The sequence below is a fragment of the Castor canadensis genome, chromosome 7, assembly GCF_047511655.1.
Source record: "Castor canadensis chromosome 7, mCasCan1.hap1v2, whole genome shotgun sequence".
NCBI classification, from domain to species: Eukaryota; Metazoa; Chordata; class Mammalia; order Rodentia; family Castoridae; genus Castor; species Castor canadensis.
The window spans coordinates 100,056,396-100,077,091 of NC_133392.1; the positions used below are offsets into that span (position 1 = coordinate 100,056,396).

General features: G+C 37.4%; 1 protein-coding gene across 2 annotated transcripts in view; it reads left to right on the forward strand.

The window, feature by feature from the left end:
- Slc44a5 (solute carrier family 44 member 5) overlaps nt 1-20,696 on the forward strand; it is a 384,704-nt gene that overhangs the window by 326,532 nt on the left and 37,476 nt on the right. For both annotated transcript variants that reach the window (XM_074079745.1, XM_074079744.1), the window contains 2 exons: nt 2,609-2,693; nt 19,456-19,540. In XM_074079745.1, coding sequence (XP_073935846.1) covers nt 2,609-2,693; nt 19,456-19,540 — 170 coding nt within the window. The remainder of the gene's footprint in view (nt 1-2,608; nt 2,694-19,455; nt 19,541-20,696) is intronic.

Sequence of the window (20,696 nt, forward strand, 5' to 3'; positions counted from 1 at the left end):
CACTGCCTCCCAATAGTCCTATCAAATTAGGAATCCATTAATGGATTAATCCATTGATTAGTTCAGAGCCCTTATGACCCAATCACCTCTCAAAATCCCTACCTGTGAACATGCTACAGTAGGGACCAATCTTTCCACACATGAGACTTTTGGATGGCATTTCATATCCAAACCATAGCACTCACTGTTAACAAGCTCATACCTAATCTGTCCTCAGCAGGCAGCTTTACTGACACTGCAGTCCAGTGTTTAAAACCAGGGGCCTTAGAAGGCAGCACATCTGAGATTAAGCCCTGGTTTTATCACTTTCAAACTGTGTGATCTGGAGAAAAAAATATGTATATAAAATTCGAGTAAAAAATAATAACTACCCCTCAGGGTTATTTATTATAAGATCCATAAGTTAAATGAAGCAATAGATTGATAAACATAGCATAGCCCCTAACACTTTATAAGTGATAAATAAATGAAGCTGTTTTCTCAGCTTCCTCAACCTGTAATTCCTTCCTACTTCAGCTCCATGTCCAAGTCCTAATTGTTTTTCAGAAACCTGTATAAAGTCCCACTTTTCTTTTAAGCCTTTTAAAAACTTTCTTTCCCCTTTCGATGTTATTCTTGAAAACTTGGACATAAACCTATGATACTGACTTCTAGTATAAGACACAGTGATTGTTCAGTAAATGCTTTAATGAATCAATTTATGATGAAAAAGGGAAAGAAAACTGGCAGATATCCTATTTCCCCTCAACCCATCTGCTTTTGTTTGCATTTATTGTTTGTAGGTTTACAATGCCTCCTGGCAGGAATATTTTATATGGTTCCACAGAAGTTACTAGGAACCACAATTGTCCACCACAATTTACTACTCTTTAACATGTTCTTTATCAGCCTTAATCCCATCCTTAGATCACTGAAATAAAATACTTGCATCAAAGTCCCTGTCTCATATTTTGCTTTTGGGGATGAAAAAAAACAAGAATTAATATTACCGAGTCCATGGGATTTTGTGTGTCATGTTAGGTATTCTACTTTCACTATCTTCTTTCATATTCTCAATATTCTTATGGGTTTGGGTATTATTATCCCCATTTTTAGTAACAAATTAGGAAGGAACACTCAAAATAATCAAATGATTTGTTCAGGGTTATAGGTAATAAATAACAAATCTAAAAATCCCAGTGCTTCTTTAGATGCCTATACATTATTATGTATTAAAAAAAATTTTAAATAAAGCTAAAAACATGTTATGAAAAGTATAGTCCCGATTCTTAGGTTTAGCCAAAATGTGAAAAATTTCTGTGACAAACTTAAGATATGAAACAGACCATAAAAAAAATCACAACTGGAGACACTCTACATTGAACACTTGGATGTCATTTAAATGCCTTATTTATGGTTTAATTTCTTTATTCTGGGAAATAAAGATGGGAAGATATGGCAGCACAGTGCTGTCTGAATGAGTCAGATTTCGTAAGAAGGTATAAGAAGATGAAAGTGATTTGGACACTATGATATTGGAGTGAGAATTAGACAAAGAAGACCAGAAAGGTTTGGTTGGTGAGAAAAATATCGAGAAAAGTTCTTTTTCCACATTAAAATTCTCATTCAGAATTGATTATTTTTATCATCCCATGTCACACAGGCCACATACATAAGGGTGATTGAATTGTAATATGAACTGTCAAATCCAATAAATGTGGATAAGGAGATAGCTGGGCAAATGTTAGAGGAAGCAAAGGACAAAGAGATATGCTTTCTACATGCATAGAAAAGCATTAGATAAGCAATGTATTTCCTAGGTTTTTAGAAACTGGACAAGTTAGAAAAATTCGACTAGAATTAGGGAGTATTAACTAATTTAACTGATGAATCTTTCTGTGGTTTATAGTATAGCTGTCAGGTTGAGTTTATCATTCTTGCAAAAAAGAAGAAAGGATGATTAGTTTGTATGTAGTAGAGCCAATGTCTTCATAGAAAATACAATAAAGTCCTTAGATTTCCTGAAGTTTGAGAACACTTGATATTTGTATTAAGCTTTGAAAATATTAGAGTAACTGTGTAGTAAATCTCTATTATATGTTGCTTCTGTAGTGCCTTCGTTTGCCTTTGTAATGTCACATAAAATCGTAGCAAAGTAGACAGTTTGAAGTGGGCATTGTAGTTTCATTCCTTTGAATTTTTAAATGGTTTTCACTTATATATAACCCAAAAGTATTACATCATGTTACTTACTGTAAATTTATTAGCTGTGCCATGAAGTCATTTAGTTTTGAGCCTTAGAAAAGGAGTCTTCTCTCCAAGCAAGGCTTTGTAGTGTGCCCTCTAAGTCACATTTTAATAAATGTCATTTTCTAAGTGCATTACCTCATGTTTTGGCTACAACCCAGATGAATCCTGAGAGAATAAGAGAAATGTGCTTTCTGACTGATTCATCCATATTTTATCTTGCTTTTCATTAAGAAATTACTCTTTGAAGAAAATCAATAATCTTGTGTGACTGAGGGGAGGGGTTAGTGTCTTGCATGGTGCACTCTAATATTGAAAACCACACTACCTGCCTCCAACCGGATTTTGCTGATAGAGTTTTTGTCCTTTCTTGTTCCTGCAGCCTGGGTACACGGGGACCCCAGGAGAGTGGCCTATCCTACAGACAGCCAGGGTCACTTTTGTGGCCAGAAGGGCACCCCCAATGAGTGAGTATGGCCATCTTTGCTTTGTGTGATTTTACTGTCTACGCTGGAATCACTTTTACTTTAATCCCACCAGACTTCTTAAGAAGATTGAAATTCATGAAGGAGTCTTTCCCTCCCCCTTTGTCTACAGACAGCGAGAAGCTGTTTGGAAATTTCATACTATATGATTTAAGGCACTGTGTCATTGCTATGTAGCATTATATTAGGATGCATGAAGAATCGGCTCAGTGAAAATATAATTCTAAACTGGGTATAGTGGTCCACCACGCTTGTAATCCCAGTTATGTGGGAGGAGGCAGGAGGATTTCAAGTTTGAGAAAATTGCAGTGATGGGGATACTGGGTAATGGGGAGTTCTTGACTCAAACACAAAACAAAACAAAATGAAAGGGTTGGGGTATAGCTCAAATGGTAATGCCTACCTAGCAAGGCTCTGGGTTCAATCCCCAGTAACACACACATGAAAAGAAAAAAGAAAACATAGTTCTTAAAGATGCATTGGACCAATGGTTTCTTTACTGTTGGCATATTTTTAAATGCTTTATGTACTGAACTACTAGAAAACTGAGTTGTGAGGACTGCCAAAAACCTAGCTAGTATAGCAGTTTGACCATTTTCATCACTGTGCTTAATGATAAGCCCTCACATGTTAAGGTGAGCAGCACACCCAACAAGTCTTTAATGATCCGTAGGCTTTTCAGGGCACCTTGTCCCTGAGTAACTGGATAAAACAATTTCTTTCGAATGTTAACCATAACAGAAGCTTCAATTGTTTTAAAAGCAAACTTTCTATTACTTTACCTAAAAACAAAACTAATAATGCTCCCATTTTTAGGAAATGTTTCCTCATTTCTCACTAGTTCATTTCTTTTCCTTCCCTACCTGAGTCATTGCTAGATTTCCTGGGTCTTCATAGCCAAGTTAGTTTCTATAAAAGCTGGTTTCAGATAGTTTAAATGACAACAACTTCTCCACCATTAACAAAAAGCATGGTTCACTCTGGAAAAAAATTTGAAGGCTACTTAAAAAGCTAAACATTGATCTACCATATGATCCAGCAATACCACTCTTGGGGATATACCCAAAAGACTGTGACACAGGTTACTCCAGAGGCACCTGCACACCCATGTTTATTGCAGCACTATTCACAATAGCCAAGTTATGGAAACAGCCAAGATGCCCCACTACTGACGAATGGATTAAGAAAATGTGGTATCTATACACAATGGAATTTTATGCAGCCATGAAGAAGAACGAAATGTTATCATTCGCTGGTAAATGGATGGAATTGGAGAACATCATTCTGAGCGAGGTTAGCCTGGCCCAAAAGACTAAAAATCATATGTTCTCCCTCATATGCGGACATTAGATCAAGGGCAAACACAACAAGGGGATTGGACTTTGAGCACAAGATAAAAGCGAGAGCACACAAGGGAGATGTGAGGATAGGTAAGACACCTAAAAAACTAGCTAGCATTTGTTGCCCTCAATGCAGAGAAACTAAAGCAGATACCTTAAAAGCAACTGAGGCCAATAGGAGAAGGGGACCAGGAACTAGAGAAAAGGTTAGATCATGGAGAATTAACCTAGAAGGTAACACACATGCACAGTAAATCAATGTGAGTCAGCTCCCTGTATAGCTGTCCTTATCTCAACTAGCAAAAACCCTTGTTCCTTCCTATTATTGCTCATACTCTCTCTTCAACAAAATTAGAGATAAGGGCAAAATAGTTTCTGCCTGGTAGCGAGGGGGTAGTGGAGGGAGAGGGAGGAGGTGGAGTGGGTGGTAAGGGAGGGGGTGCCGGGGAGGGGGGAGAAATGACCCAAGCATTGTATGCACATATGAATAATAATAAAAAAAAAGCATGGTTCAGAACAGTCAGGTTTTTTTTTTTATGTCTACCCATAACTGTGAACTTATTATTCCAAGCAATATATACATTTAAAAAATTGACTCAGGAAAGAGTTAACAAAATTCACGGAGTAGAATTATTGCAGACAATTAAGAAAACCCAGAAATTTGGAGGAAGGGGAGACAAATCTTTAATCATGTCAGGTTGAGTTCATGGGAGGAAAGTTTATTCATACAAAAGGTCTTTTACCTACTGGAGAAAAGTGCATTAAATTCTGATCCAGGGTGCTAATTCTTTTTTGACCTCAATAACTTAGAAAATCTTAGACATTGCCAACAAAACTTTCATACTATGAAGGACAAAGAGAGCACCAGGTGGTGAAAAAAAATATCATACAAAGGTCTAAATCTTTAGTTCTTTAAAATGAGCTATTTTTAAAAGGGCTTTTATAACAATAAGTTTTCTAGACCTAAACCAATGACCCACTTTTTTCAAACAAAAATGTGACACCACAAATTTCAGTACATAGACTATTCAAAGACAAACCTTGCTTAGCATACAGTATTATTGCTTATCATAAAGTATTATTTAGAATAACAATATATTGGAAATGAAACAGATTTTCAAATGTATATGGGTGCTAGTAAATTAGGCCCATCTATGTAATAAAATGTAGCAAAGTTATTGGAAATTATATTCATATTTTCAATAGTTGATTCTGTTGATGTTTCTTTATGGTTTCTGGGGTTTGTGTCATCTTGCTAATAATGAACTTCTTCCTGAAAATAACAATCTCTGTATTTCCTTAGTATTTTTATAATTTCCTTTTATATTATATTTAAATTGCTAATCTAGTTGGAACTTATTTTTTGTATATAGAGTGGAATGAAATAGGAATCAAGTTTTTTTTTTTAATTGTAAAGCCAATTATTTAAAAATACTTTGTTGATTAATATGCTTTTTATTTCTCTGATTTCTAACAAAATTATCATGTAACAAATTTGTATATTTGTTTGTTTTTGAACCTTATAACTTATGTAATGTATTCTAAGTCAATAGTTTTCTTATAATAAATGTATTAATTTAAAATTTTAATAAGAAAGTTACTTCACATTATGCTTATACTGTTAATAGTAAGAAAAATTAAATTTTAATCACTATTAAACATTTTAATAAGCCTGGGTTTTATTGTATAAAGATGTACCTGGGTAAATATTGACATAAATTCATCAAAATAATAACATTGTTAGAATACTGTAAAACTATCATAAATCTAGACAGAAGAAATAAATCCAATTACAAATACAAATTTTGAATATGATGAAGATAGAATTTCAAGTCAATAGCAGACAAATGGGTTATTAAGTAAATAGCATTAAATTAAATGGCATTCATGAAAATAAAATTGGACATTTATGTCATACTTGTACCAAATGAGCATTCAAACATTGATGATTTTGTATGTGCAATATAAAATCAGCAAATGCAGCATAAGAAAATACAAGTGTATATGAAAAAATGACCATCCAATATAAAAGGAGATGAAAATCACAAATAAGATATAACATGATATAGTGGGAAATAACAAGAGAATACTGTTTAAAAAGGAAATGTAAATTTATAAATATTATTTTTGCCTATTAGATTGTTAAATAAATTAAAAAGATTAAAATTTCCAGTGTTGACTAGAGTGAGATGTAAACATCCCATTTTCTACTGGTAGTTGTTTAATAATATTGATCAAATTTTATCAAACATTTACTAAACATGTAGACTATTTGATTTAGCAGTTTTCCTCCTAGAAACTCATTTAGTGGAAATTTAAATACATTTCCTAATACTATAGGTGCCATGTTAGTTAGCTTTGCATCAATGTGACAAAACACACAAGATAAGCAACTTAGAAGAGTTGTTTCTTTGGCTCATAGTTTCATGGTTTCAGTCATTGGTTGCATTGGTTCTATTGTGGCACCAGTATTATGGTGGGAGCACATGGCAGGAGAAGCCTGTTCATCTGCTGGCAGTTGTGGAGCAGAGAGAAAGACAAAAGGGCCAGCATCTCAATCTCTTCTTCCAGAGCACATGCCCAGTGACCTAACTTCCTGCAGCTAAAACCGCCTCTTAAAGGCTCAACCACTTCCCAATGTCACCACAGGATGGGGACCGAGCCTTCAACACCTGAGCCTTTGGAAGACATTTAAGATCCAAACTGTACCCCAGCATTTCCAAAAAAAACAAAACAAAGCAAAGATCAGAACCATGGCAAGTATCGTGTAATAGTAAGAATAAAATGGAAACAGCTTAAACATCTATCAGTAAGATAATACTTAAATGAATTATGATAGTCATAAATAAAAAACCATTTAATCTAAAAATTATGCATAAGATATTTTGGCATATAAATTTGTCTATGATATATTGTTATGTAAAAAATCAAGTTGTAAAAATGGCAGGAGTGTAATTCTATTTTGTGGGCATGTTTATGCACTTAATTATTTTATATTCACATATATAAAAACACCTATATATGCAAGGAAAATAGTCTGAAGGAATACACATATGCAAACAGGAATTATTTCTCAGTGAAAAGATTATATTTTTATTTTTATTTGCATACTTATTGATCCTCCATTATATCCCAGACAGTATGTTAAAGGGTGAGGTTATAAGTGCAAACAAATGGACAAGCTCATTTCAGTTAGAGGATGACTGGCAATTAAAATGTAAATAAACAAGATGTAATTAAGCAAGATATAAATAAACAACATAACAGTGATAAATGCTATGAAGGAGAAAACAAAACAGGAAACCCAGTGGAGAATGAGTGGTGTGCTATGGAAGAGGGCTGGGGGAGGGCTTTCAGGAGGAAGTAACTTTTGAACTGAGATGAAGAGGAGGAAGCCAGTCTTTCAGCAGCCCTAGGAAAAGCTTTCAAGCCAAAGGCAAGAAAAGCAAAGGTCCTGAGGCACATTATACTCTAGGGACTGAGAGAAGCAGAGAAGCTAGTATATAGCAAAACGGCAAATGGAAAGAGGGGAGGTCTGAGAAACAGGTCAGAGTAAGATTTTGTGAGTCCCGTGGGCTCTGCTAAAGTGTTTAAATTATTTACAAGTTCAGGGAAGGCCATAGAAAAGTGTTCAACAAGACTGACCAAATCCATTTTTCACATTTTGTGTGAGGCAGGGTTGGGGTGGGGAGTGGTACTTGGGTTTGAACTCAAGGCTTCACACTTGCTAGGCAGGTGCTCTACCAGTTGAACCACATCTCTTACCATCTACTTTGCATTTTTAAGAGACCATTTTTGATCTTCTTTATACCTCTTGAACTGGTTCAGTTGTTCACAATAAGCATGTATACAGAAAAATATTATGCTTTGCTTCATTTTGAAAAAAAGTTTGTGAGAGATAATATTATTGAATTTTGAAGTAAGATTATGACAATTTTTATTTCATTTATGTGCTCACACAAATTTCAATTTTCTACCAAAAATGCATATTACTTTTATATTCCCTCAAATTTTCCAGAAAAGGAAGAATTTTAAAACATATGAGGGAAAGTGATGAATTACCTTTAGAAATAGGAAATGAATCAATCAGGGTTATAATACATATATACATGGAAATATCATAAGGAAACTTTCTGTGTAGCTATCTTTATCTCAAATAAGCAAAAATGTCATTTCTTTCTTTTTTTTTCTTTTATCTTTTTTTCAGAGAAAAGGAGGGCAGAACAGGTCCTGCTCAGGGTAGGGGGATTGGTACCAGTGTTGGATGGAGTGGTAGGGAAAGGGGGTAGGAGGGTGAATATGGTGCAAAAATGTGCACATGTGTATGCAAATGCAAAAATGATACCTGTTGAAACTATTTAAGGAATAGGGGAGGGGAGGATAAAGGAGAACAGTGGAAAGGGTGAATTCAAGTATGATATATTTGATACATTGTAAGAACTTTTGTAAATACCCCAATGTACCCCCCTAGCACAACAATTAAAAAATGGATAAAACAAATATTTTGTCAGAAGAATACACACCCTGGAGTCAAATCATGACTTTTCTTCCTTCTCCCATTAACCCTTGGCCAGGGGACACAACCTGCCTGGCCTTAATTTCCTGATAATGATGCAAAAATTAAATGAAACAAAAGTAATTTAGGAGAAGCTTGCATTGTCCTTTTCTTTTACAAAGCACTTCTGAAACAGGAGTTTTGGACTCAAGACCCAAATTCCTGAGATTCCATATGCCAGGTCCAGCCACTCACCCTTAAATGCCAAAGAAAGAGCCACGGTGAAGGCAGAGAAAGGAAATTTATTACATGGCTCAGGACATGCCATGGGAAGAGGCAGAGTAAGCACTCATCAGCCCATCTGCAGCCATCTTCAGGGTACAGACATGAGCTATAGGTTTAAGTAGACAAAAGAACTGGGGGTAGGGGAACAAAGGTATGCATGGTTAAACTAGCCCAGTCACAGGTATGTTCCAGTTGACCATTATCTCAGTCCTTATTTTGGGAGAGGTTCTGGAATTGTTATCCAGAGCCAGGAAGGTGGTCCATCCAAAGGAGAGTCTGCTGTTGGGGATAATTTCAGTTCCTGTCAGTAAGATATTATTGATCATTCCTGTCCTTCCTGGAATCCAAGGTGACTGCAAAGAGAATGGTTTAGAGCGAGGACAGCTACAAAATGGAGGACAGATGCCATGCTTTTCTGCTGCTGTTAGTTAATTCGTGTGTCCAAGTAAGCAGTCAGTGCTTTTCATCAAAAGCAATTTGAACACCTCTTATACTTCCTCCTTCCACGCCACATTATTTGTGGAGGACAAATAGTTTCTATGCTATATTCTAGAGATACTCCAGTAAAGCAGGTGCATCTGCATTGTTCTTCTGTTGTGGAAATATTGTCTGACAAGAAACCAAGCGACACACAGAGAAGTAGGAGAATTTGGATTTTTATTTTATTTTATTTTATTTTATTTTATTTTATTTTATTTTATTTTATTTTATGCCAGTGGTCCTCCTATGCCTGTTCCTATTCCAGCCATTAACCCTAATCCAACTAGTAAAGGTATGAATTGGATAGCTCTCTTTGACTCTGTATGGGCCATCAGTGGTATGGGAAGGCTCTGAGTGTTAGGCACTATGTTTCTCTTGGGGAGTGAAGAATGCTAATATGCAAATGCCCTTCCAGTTAGCTGGCAAGCACTGATAAGCAAGGGTCCTGCAAACAAAGAAGGTTCCTGGGCTGCTGCACCATGGTCTGTCAACTGTACATCTAATGGTGGTGGCTGTATAGTTTTGGATTTGGGCACATTGGATAGCAGCCAGCTCCCCCACTGGATAGCATCCTCTTGAATTGTAGATACAATTAGGGGCCCTCTGAGATAGCTGTATATTTCTTACTTTGGGTTTCGTGCTGGTAGAGTTGGGAGTAGCATCATGCATGCTCTGGTTAGGGGAACTCACCAGGGCTGCTACCGGAGGGGACCTGAGGACAGGCAGAGCCAATAATCACCCGCCAATGGTGGGTTTGTAAGATTAAGGAGGCAGTGAGTTGCATTTAGCAGCTTGTACAGTTGGGGTTCCAAGTTAAAGTTCCCTGTCCTGGAAGGAAGCCTTAATGGGGGTCGTGGTGTTGACAGATCAATGTATTTTATAGATTCATAGCCTTCTAGGTAATGCCTCTGGGTGGCTTCTCTATATCTGTGGCTTTTCCCTTTGTAGACTGATATGGGGACAGGGTGGTCGGGGAGGATGCCCAGACATAATGAGGTTTATTTCCTCCTCCTGTCATTTCATCATTCCATGCCTTTAAGGGGTTCCCGTCTTTCTTCCAGCAAACTGTCTGCCCTGTAGTGCCTTTGTTCTTGCAGGACCCCATCAGGCCTGTCAGTTTTCCCTTATAGCAAATTGTCCCTCCTTTGATACATTCAGAAATTGATGTGCTGCATGTGGATGACAGGTATTGGTAATAGGTGAAGGCATATCATAATTTTCCCTGGAAGAAGAGAGGTTTTACACAAGCTGAGCAGTCATCCCAGCCTCTAGATGGCACAACCTTCAAATGTAATAGAGTCAGAAAGCAAAAACACATCAGAGACCTCATGCCTGAGACTGGGGTCTGGGCTACAGATAGCACCAAACAGCAGTAAGGCTTCCTGCTATGAGGAGATAACAGGACACCAGCAGTATTCTTTGGCCTAAATCCTGGGGAGCAGTGATGGCCAGTCCTAGTGAGAACAGTGTTGCAACAATGCTAATCAGTAAGATGAGGTAAGGGTGGCAGAAAGGGGAATGCATTTAGTCCTGGCAGGCAAATCCTGAGGGATTCTGCCATGCGTTGACCAACCCGCTTCCGGAAGGTGGCTGGAGCAGGGCTGGAGTTCTCTTGGGCAATGGTGTGCTGTTGTGACGTTCTTTGGAGCCTCAGTTTGAGGGGGTTAGTTGGGTCATGGATGGTCTGCCAGTCATTAGGTTCTGTGGGGGCTGCTGCCTTCTTTATCTGGGAGTGATGAATCCAGGAAGTGATACCTGTAACTTTAACAGCCTTGGGAGTTGCTAATATTACTAGATGGGTCTCGTCCAACTGGGTTAGATGGGTTAGAGTGGTTTCTTTTTCCAATTTTTTACCCATACCATATCTCTAGGTTGGTGGGAATGGGCCCAGTTACCCATGGAGATTGGGTTACCTTCTAAGACTTCCCAGGAGATGTAGTGTAGGGTTTTCCCTAGGGCCTGGAGATGTCTAGATTTCCAGTTTGCCTGAGGTCCCCTCTAAGCCTGTTTATTGTGGGAGGGGGTCTGCCATAGAGAATCTCAAAGGGTGAGTAGCCGGAGGGTCTAGGGGTACAGCATGCCATGAGCAGGGCTGATGATAGCATGTTTATCCAGGAGGATTGTGTTTCTTGGCAGAGTTTGGCTAAGGTGATTTTGAGGATCTGATTCATGCACTCTACTTTCCTTGAACTCTGAGGTCTGTATGCTGTGTGGAGCCTCCATTTTATTTTAAAAATTTTTGCCAGGCCCTGGACCATTTCTGTCATGAAGGCTGGTCCATTATCTGATTCGATAGAAAGGAAGAGCCTGTATCTGAGGATAATTTCTCTTAAAAGGGCCTTTACTACCTCTCATGTGTGTAGGGGGATAAGCCTCAACCCACCCTGAGTGAGTGCAGACAAGGACCAAGAGGTATTGGTATTCTTGGCAGGGCTTGACCTCTGTGAAGTCCACTCCCAGGTCCTCAAAAGGCATGGTGCCCATTGTTTGTATCCCAGGGCTTGGCTTAGGCCCTTGACTTGCATAGTTTTGTGCACATGTAATGCACCTAGCACTTATTTGGCCACACAGGGTAGGGAGCTTGGAAATGAAATAGTACTTGTCCAGCAGTTTTTCCAAGGCCGTTTTCCCCAAGTGCATTAGCTCGTGTTGTGGTTTTACCACAAGGGCTGCTACAGCACTGGGGAAAAGAGTCTCTGGTCAGGCAGCTTCCACCAGACCCTCTTTTCTTTTATTCCCTTTGAATCTTTTGCCCATTGTTCTTCCTCTTTGGTGTAATTCGGGGTGGAAGGCAGCTCCAGAGCCAACAGAATACTGTTGGGTGGTGCAACACCTCTTTCAGTCCCGAGTCCCTCCCTACTCTGGTGCAGTCCAGCTGCTGGCCAGTGGCTCAAGAGGCCAGAATGGTGGGTATCTTGCTGGGGCCTCCAGAAATGTTGTGGAAATATTGTCAGACAAGAAACCAAGTGACACTCAGAGAAGTAGGAAAACTTGGATTTTTATTTTATTTTATTTTATTTACTTAATTTTATGCCCGTGGTCCCAGATGAGCTCGTGCTCAAAATTCTGGCCCCCAGCAGTGAAATTACAGGATTCTTAATGGGCAGTGCAGGGGATCAGCTTAGAGGGAACATGCTGGTTGCTAAATAGGTGGGCTCACACTGGGGTTAGGGACCTAGGGTTGTTTAGGTCAGAGCAGCAAGGGGGGCCTGTTTCGGAAAGCCTGCTTACAGAAGGAGACAAAGAAAGGTGGGAATGGATGGTTATCTCCGCATGAGGACTTTTATCTTGGCCCTGGACTCATTTATGGCTTAACTAGCAATTTCTTGCGTCTCATAACCTGCTTTGAGGTGATCTTCTTGTTCACTTCAAGAACCCCTTGGTCTTTAGAGAAAGAGTTAAGAGCACCCTAGATTTCCATCAAGTGTGTTTTGTGCTATTTTAAGATGCTGACAATTTCATCAGAAACAGCCTCCATCCCTTCCCTAGTTAGTTTTTAGCACACGACTCTGATTTACTAACTTGGGTTAAGAATTTATCTTATTTTGTTTATCTCTGCCTTACTTTGAATGTTGGCTGTTTTTGTTTTTATTTTTGAGACAGCATCTTGTTAGGTAGTTCAGGCTGACCTGGAACTCATGTAGCCCAGACTGACCTTGAATTTTGATCCTACTGCTTCAGCCTTGTGTGAGTACTGGGATTATAGGCTAAGTCACCACACCCATCAGAGCCCAAAGTACTTTGAGGTCAAGGGCATCTTCTGTCTTCTCCACTGTTGTGTCCTCAGCACTTAACAACTTTGTCTAGCACTGTATTTGGTGCTCAGTAAATTCATTATTAAATGAATGAGAGTAAAGGAGCAATGTAGGTAAATGACTTGCCCCCAAGGTGGAGGTCAGCATGAAGATCTTCTAAAATGCTCATGATAACACTGCTAAGTGGCAAAATTATTATTACTTTCATCTGGAAAATTAGGAAACTGAAATTCAGAAAAGTGAACTCCTTGTTAAGGCCTTAATGGTAACATGTCCCGCCTCCAGTCCTGTGCTTTTTTTTGTGGTACTGTGGTTTGAACTCAGGGCGTACACCTTGAGCCACTCTACCAGCCCTTTTTTGTGTTAGGTATTTTCGAGATAGGGTCTCACAGAATTAATTGCCCAGGGCTGGCTTCGAACCATGATCCTTCTGATCTCTGCCTCCTGAGTAACTAGGATTACAGGCATGAGCTACCGGCGCCTGGCTAGTCCTCTGCTTTTTATACTGCAGTGAAGCTGGTTTTCTATGTGACATGTTTAACTTGGACCTAAAAATTTTGAACAGAACTGGTAAAAAGAATCATTAAATAAAATAAGTCAATAAATGTGTGTGTTTCTATGCCAAATGAAATGCATATACATCAGGTATATGAGCAATTTGGACAGCCCCAAACCAGGGGCTCATATATGTTAGTGTAACCATTAGAGTATTTTCATTCCTTAGTATTGTGATGGCCTCACAATAATCCTTTGATTCTCACCTCTGGAAGACATTGCTTGTAACTGAACATAAATTCTGTATTTAGAGAGGGCATGGCATTGTATTTGGAATGTAGAATGTAGGCTTTTGTGCTTTATCTGTGCCAAACCAAAAGGACTTGTAGGTGAAACACTGGGAGTTCTAAAATATCAAGATAGATGACACAGAGACTTCAAAGAGAGGCAAAGTGCTTTGTTGTTATGTGCAACTTTCTCAGCCTTTTCAGTTTAGGGGAAGTTGTTCCTTACACTTGGGTTATAGACCTTTTCTTTGAGATTTTCACTATAAAGCTAGAACTTGATTGATTTCGATGCCACCTTCTGGCTACTACAAAAACTTCAGCTTATAAAGGTTGTGTTAAAATTACTTTGAACATTTTCTGATGCAACACCATTTCCAAATTAGACAGACCCATCCCCCCAGTGTGAGGTTCAGATAAGAAAAAGGGAAAATAAAGAGGACAAAACTCTTCCATTTAAGTTTTGTGTTCAATCTGGCATCTTAAGTGTGTCAATAACGAATGTGTCTTCAATTCACTGAAGAACCTTTCACAAAATGACAAAAATCTCCAACAAATCTATTTGATTGAACACATTACAGGCCCAGATCCCCTACTTAGTTTAATTTTTTAAATTTGCATCAAGATAATATAGATCCATGTGAAGGTAAATCAAATAATAATGAAGACCTTATAATAAAAGCAATGATCATCCATCCTAAGATTCTTCACTCACCATTTTATTCCACAGACAATCTTTTTTCTGTCTGATTTTAGTTCTTCTGGCTGTTTTTAAAATAAATATATGTATATGCTTATTTTTTTATTTTATGCTTTATTGTTAAATAATGATACTGATTTGAAATAAAAGGCTGTATCCAAGTTCCTTATGTTAACTAACTTCATTCTAGGGTTGGGTATGTCAGTCTGTCTAATTTGGTAATGATGTTGCATCAGACAGTGTTCAAAGTCACTAACATTATTTTATGTTCAAACTGTAGTATCTATTGGTAGCTTGCTATGAAAAACAAAGGTGTAACTCATTTACATAATGTCTTTACCTGATTTCCCCTACTCCCATGTTTGATAGTTAAATTTTAATTTCCTTACAGTCTCTTTCAATAATATATGGTCTATAGGACAGTAGGAATTTGTGTAGGGTGGTGGGGTATTTTTTACTTTTTAAGACTGTGTCTGATTATGTTGCCCAGGCTGGCTGTCAGCTTTCCATCCTCCACCACCACGCCTGGCTTTCTTTTTCTTGTTCTACTAACGTGTGATAGTATCTTGTAAGAAGACAGTATCCCTCCCCCAACCCTTGTCTCCATTTGTTCTTTTCCTTTCCACCTTCTCATTTCTGTATTTATTCTTTCACAAGGTCAAATTTGTCAACATTTTCATTCTGTTCTGCAACTTCAACAAATTCTAGCATGTTTTTTTGGGAAGATGATTTTAGAAGTTAGAAGCAATAAATGATGTTGATTTTTGTCTGAACCGTGCAATCTTTCTTACATTTCTATTTCTATCATGTTCCTGATATAAAAATCAAATCTTTTACTCTAACAGCAGCAGGGTATTAGCTCACATTTCAATTTGCTTCAACGTATACAATGGAGTTATTGTATAATTTTTTTTTGTTTGTCTGCAAATTTTATCTTGAGCAACTTTCATCAGGACCATATACAGCTCAGGATGGCCTTGAACTCTCTTCAAGCTTCAGGGAGGCCTGGACTTGCTATCCTCCTGCTTCGGCCTCCCAAGTATTGTGATTGCAAGTATGCACCACCATATCTGTCAGGACTACATGTTTTCTACCATCCCCAGTACACTACTTTTCAGAGCCCCCTTTTCTCTGAAAACCTATTTTACAAAGCTTCTGTTCTTTTGCTTCACTGAGAACATGGTAAATTGTAGGCCATTGAATTTCATAGATTTAATTCTGGAGCTTCTCTACCTCATTAGATTGTATGCAACTTCTCCAGTGGCCAGATTTAGCAGATAAAAACATAGAATGCCCAGTTAAATTTAATTTCAAAATAAAAACCAGATCATCCCTTTAGTACAAGTATATCCCATTCACTGTTTTCTGTACTCTGAGGCTACTCCTTTCTTTATTGATTCCTTCTCACCTTTCTGAGAAAAGAAAGCTTAAAAGGTAAACTTGCTGAGTCCTTGGGGATACCTTTTTTCTCTCATTTCATTTTTGTTTTTCTATGTTTGATTAATGGTTTAGCTATAAAATTGTGGCTTGAAAGACAATTCCTCTCAAAAATTTGAAATGGTTGCTCCATTGTTTTTGGCATTCAGTATGTCTAACACCAGTCTAATTCACATATCTCGCAGAGACTTTTTTCCTTAAAGTCATTTCTTCATGTTCCAAAATCTCATAATTTGATATAGGTATTTTTTTAAAATTCTGTTCAATCCACAGTGAATCTTTTAATTCTGAAAAAAGTATGATTCTCATCAGCTCTGGAAATTTATCTCCTGTTATTTCTTTGCTGTCTTCCACCCTTGCATTTTATTATCTCTCTTTTTTGGAGTTATTAGTCATACTTGAACATCTTGGATTCATCTTAGTGTTTCATCTTTTTTTCCCATATATATATTCTTTCTCTGTTTTATATTATAAAATTTTCTCAGTTTTTCCACATTTGTATTTTTAATTGTGATAGTCATAATTTTAATCTCTATAAACCCTTGCTTGTTCTCCCCACTTTTGGCCACATTTCTCACTGTCTACTCTGAGTCCAGTATTTTTCATGATACCTAGCAGGCAAATCTTGCATCACCCTTTCTTTGAGCCTGAGGAATGTATTTATTCATCATTCAGCACCCTTTCATATGCATTCCATCTTCCATAAATTGTTGAACTTTTATGCAAATGTGAGCAAATTCCATCCTTCATATCTTTAGCTAGTGTAAGTTTATTCCTTTTTTTTTGTACTTTTATTATTTTATTTCAATGAGTTTCCACAATAAAGATGGGCTTTAGACCTTGGAACATCATCCTGAACTTGTAATTTGCCATTGCTTCTATTGTTTAAATTTCTGGGTGAAAGTATAATTTATGTTAAGTAATGAGATTCTTCCTCAACGGCTGCCTCTGAATTGCTCATCTGCAGACCTCACCACCATCATCACCACTAAGTAATCTGAAGTCCACTGAAACTTGAGGGTTTCTGAGACACTGGTAGAGTGACTATAGATTTGTACTGAAAAATTTAAAAGTAAACTGAGTAAGACTTTGAAAAAACTTATTTTAAAATTAGTCTCATTCATTTCACATTTGGTAAGTGTTAGAATGGGCCAAATTCCAGGTCACTTCAGCAATGTAGGGGTAAAAAAAGATAAATAAGGTTTCAGCCATACCCTTGAGGATAACATAACCTGGTGAGAAACTTGAGTTTATGTAGCATTTTACGGTTTATAAATCAATTTTACATATGTTAGACTCTTGACACTTACTGACTTACAATTCACAGTTTTAACTTCTCCTAAGGGACCCAATGATCCATTACATGTAATAATTTATTCATTTGCTTAGGTGCAAATTTGAAAAACATGCACAGTGAAGTTCTGTGGATGGTGTAGTACTTGAATGGTGAAAGAGCCCAGCTGACACTGTGGATCTCTAAATAGCTCTGTGCATTTTGTATATGAATTTATAACCAGCTGCTTGAGCCATTCAACCTCAATGGGATACAAACATGAAACAGGTTTATTTTTTTTTTCTTATCATTGCCTTTAACCATGCTCTTTCAACTCTCTTTTCTTCTGCTCAGGCAGATTACATAGCTTCCAGATACTTTTAGTTGTTAAAAATTTTAGTGTTGTGAACTATTTAAAATTTTAATTTCATTTTGTCCATCCCCTCAGCTCAGTTTGAACCTGCAAAGGAACTTGTTCCACTTTTTTTTCACTCCCTTTCTGGATCTAACTCTTTCATTATGTTGTGAGGGATGGAAGAAGAAGGAAAGGAATGTGTGTCTGCTCCTTTGATGCCTGCTACTCCAGTTCCATATGGTTGCTGTTACTCTGGCTAAGATATAACTGACAAGCCATCAATATCTTTGGACTAAGCATCTAAACACTGACTTGCTCAGGGAGCAGGTGGAAATTTTCTGGGGGAGTCCTTAATGAATAGTTGTTCAATATGAAATATCACCTTTAGTTTTTCCTCCACCATATGCTTTCAACTCCATTCCTGGTGATTCACCTCCACAGTCTCGTATTGTTACATAAGGTACCACCAAGGAGGCACAAGCCAATTGTTTGAATCTGTACCCTATTGTGACAGGCTACTTCACTGCTGCCTTCTTTCTGCTCCATTGATATTTTTTCTTGTGGTCTCTTTGGGTCTCATTTCTCCCTGCTCAACTAGGCATAGAGGCAGGTCTGCCATATAAGAGAAGTGCAACTAGAGTGCTATTCTGCCCTTTGTAGAGGAAACTTCAGGCTTGGTTAGAGGTGTTCTCAGTGCCCTCCATCATTTGGAATTGGGAAAGGAGAAGAATCTCCTCTCCTCATTGAGGTGAAGAGGGAAAATCCTGTAACTCTGATCATTTTATCTTGCCAACTTCTTCTGTCCTCCATTTTTACTCGTGTAGACTTGGACAGGAAGTGGGTAGAAGTGAGAAAAAGATATAACCCCAATTCCTTGTGGAGGACTTTCTTTATTCTTAGATTTGGACCCTGTTTACTGATTCTGAGTCAATAGGAAAAGTATTGTTCGACAGTCCATTATACATTTTATTCTATGTATGAAGTCACATTAATTACTTGGGGACTTGACAAGGTTCTGGGAAACATTCTTCTTGAGTAGTTAAGGCTATGATTCTTAAGAAGTCATTTAAATTACCTATATCTGAGCCCACAGGAGCTTAGGGAAAAAGATGATAGTTTCCAGGCCCCATGTCTAGACATTTGGGTTCTTTAGGGTTGAGAAGGAGTTGGTAATCAGAATTGTCAGTAAATGTCCCATAAGTTGGACGTTACTTCTAACGTCCACTATACATTATTCTAGTTCCGTCCAATAACACTATGAAATAGGTAGAGCAGGTGTTGTCTTCATTTGACTAATGAGAAAATTGAGATTCAAATGAGAGCCACGACTTGTCAAATGGCAGAAAAATATTCCACTGAAAACTAGTGACCTTGCCACTACCAGAATTTTCAACAGAGAAAATATTACTCACTTTATTTATCATTTTACAGATTACCAAAGGAATACATGTTTATGAAATCATAAAAGTACAAAAAATTAGCTAAATATGTCAAGTCCTATTTTAGTAATTTTTAGTAAACTGCTTCCTAAAATAATGTATATAAATGTCTCCATCCTTTAAACATGTTTTCAATAGTAGCATAATCTTCGATTTCATGAATGCACAATTTTGTCTTTATCCAGTCCCTTGCTGATAGGCAGTATGATTCTTTCAAACTTTTACAATTCCAAAAAAAGATACACAGCTTAAAGGGGACTTGAGGAATGAATGTATTGCAGCCATCTAGAGAAAATGAAGCCAATTTATAAAGGTTATACACTAAAAAGTGTTGGGGTCTGACTGACATGTTGGAGAAAATTTTCCTGTTCACTAAAAAGATTATTTTATGTTATCTTTTTAACAGAAACAAGAGCATTTTGTTTTACTTTAATGTGTTGAGATGTGCCAGTCCTACCGTGATGATAAACCTACAGTGTCCTACCACACAGGTAAGGAAAAAGACGCCTTGCTGGTGGTATTAAAAATTTCTGGCATCCTTGAATGAAAGAATTTGGAAATTCTGAGTTCTGTGTATGTACAGTGGGAAGACATAAGTATGACCTCTTATTTGTTCATAGACTATCAAAACTCAGTAGAGATGAATAATTTTATAATCACTAAAGGACCTCAACCATTATCTTATATAATGATCTCCTTTTCTATATAAATTACTGCCCCCCAAAAGTAGATGTACACTGCTCAAGATCAATAACTACTATAATTAATAAACTCCAGTTTTTCAGTAATTTAATACAGTACTGTTTATTTTTTGACCATATAACAGTACAAGGCAGGTGTTCATGATCAGTGGGCTACTCTCCAAATCCCTTTCGGTTCCCTGAAAGATTTTTTGAAATTTTATTTCTGCTGAGACTAAAGCCCGCTGGGGATTTTGGCATCTTACTTCTGTGACCACCTCTATCTACTTTAAAGTTCAAATTCTTGACCTTGTCAGTACCAAAAATTACTACCCTTTGTAATCTCAATTCCAATCCCATGGTCTAATCATTTCAATCTCAAACATTCTAACTCCAGCGATTCTTTTACCTCACTAGAACCTACAAATCACTGATCCTTACCACTTCAAAGTGTCCTTCAGTAACCTCATGCTTTGATCGCCTTCTTTACCTGACTTAGATTCCATAATTTATTTTATTTTTTTTTGCGCTCAGTGTTTCATTTAATGATGACAGAATAATGATGTCTTTTGTTAGATTAGGATATAAATGTGCAAATGATTTGTATTAGAATTAGTATTTCTAATTAAATACGAAGAAACCTGAAGAGATTTCATACAGGTACAGAAAATAACACTCCTTGAAATGCAGTTTGATCTACTAAATTGTGTATAACTAATTTTCACAGATAATCTAGCCCTTTTCTCTCCTGTTCCTAAAACATGCTTAATCAATACAATGCAGTCTTGGAAAGAATGGAAATACCATTAACTGGACTAGAAAATTGAGTCTAAAGCAGTGTTATATTTGAAGGTCTATCTAATCCTTCAGTGGAATACCAGGAGTATGTACCCTTCCATGCCCTTTAAAGGAGAATTTGGCATGGAAGGTGGTTATGTGGTAAGGTACAAGTAGTAGCTATATTGGA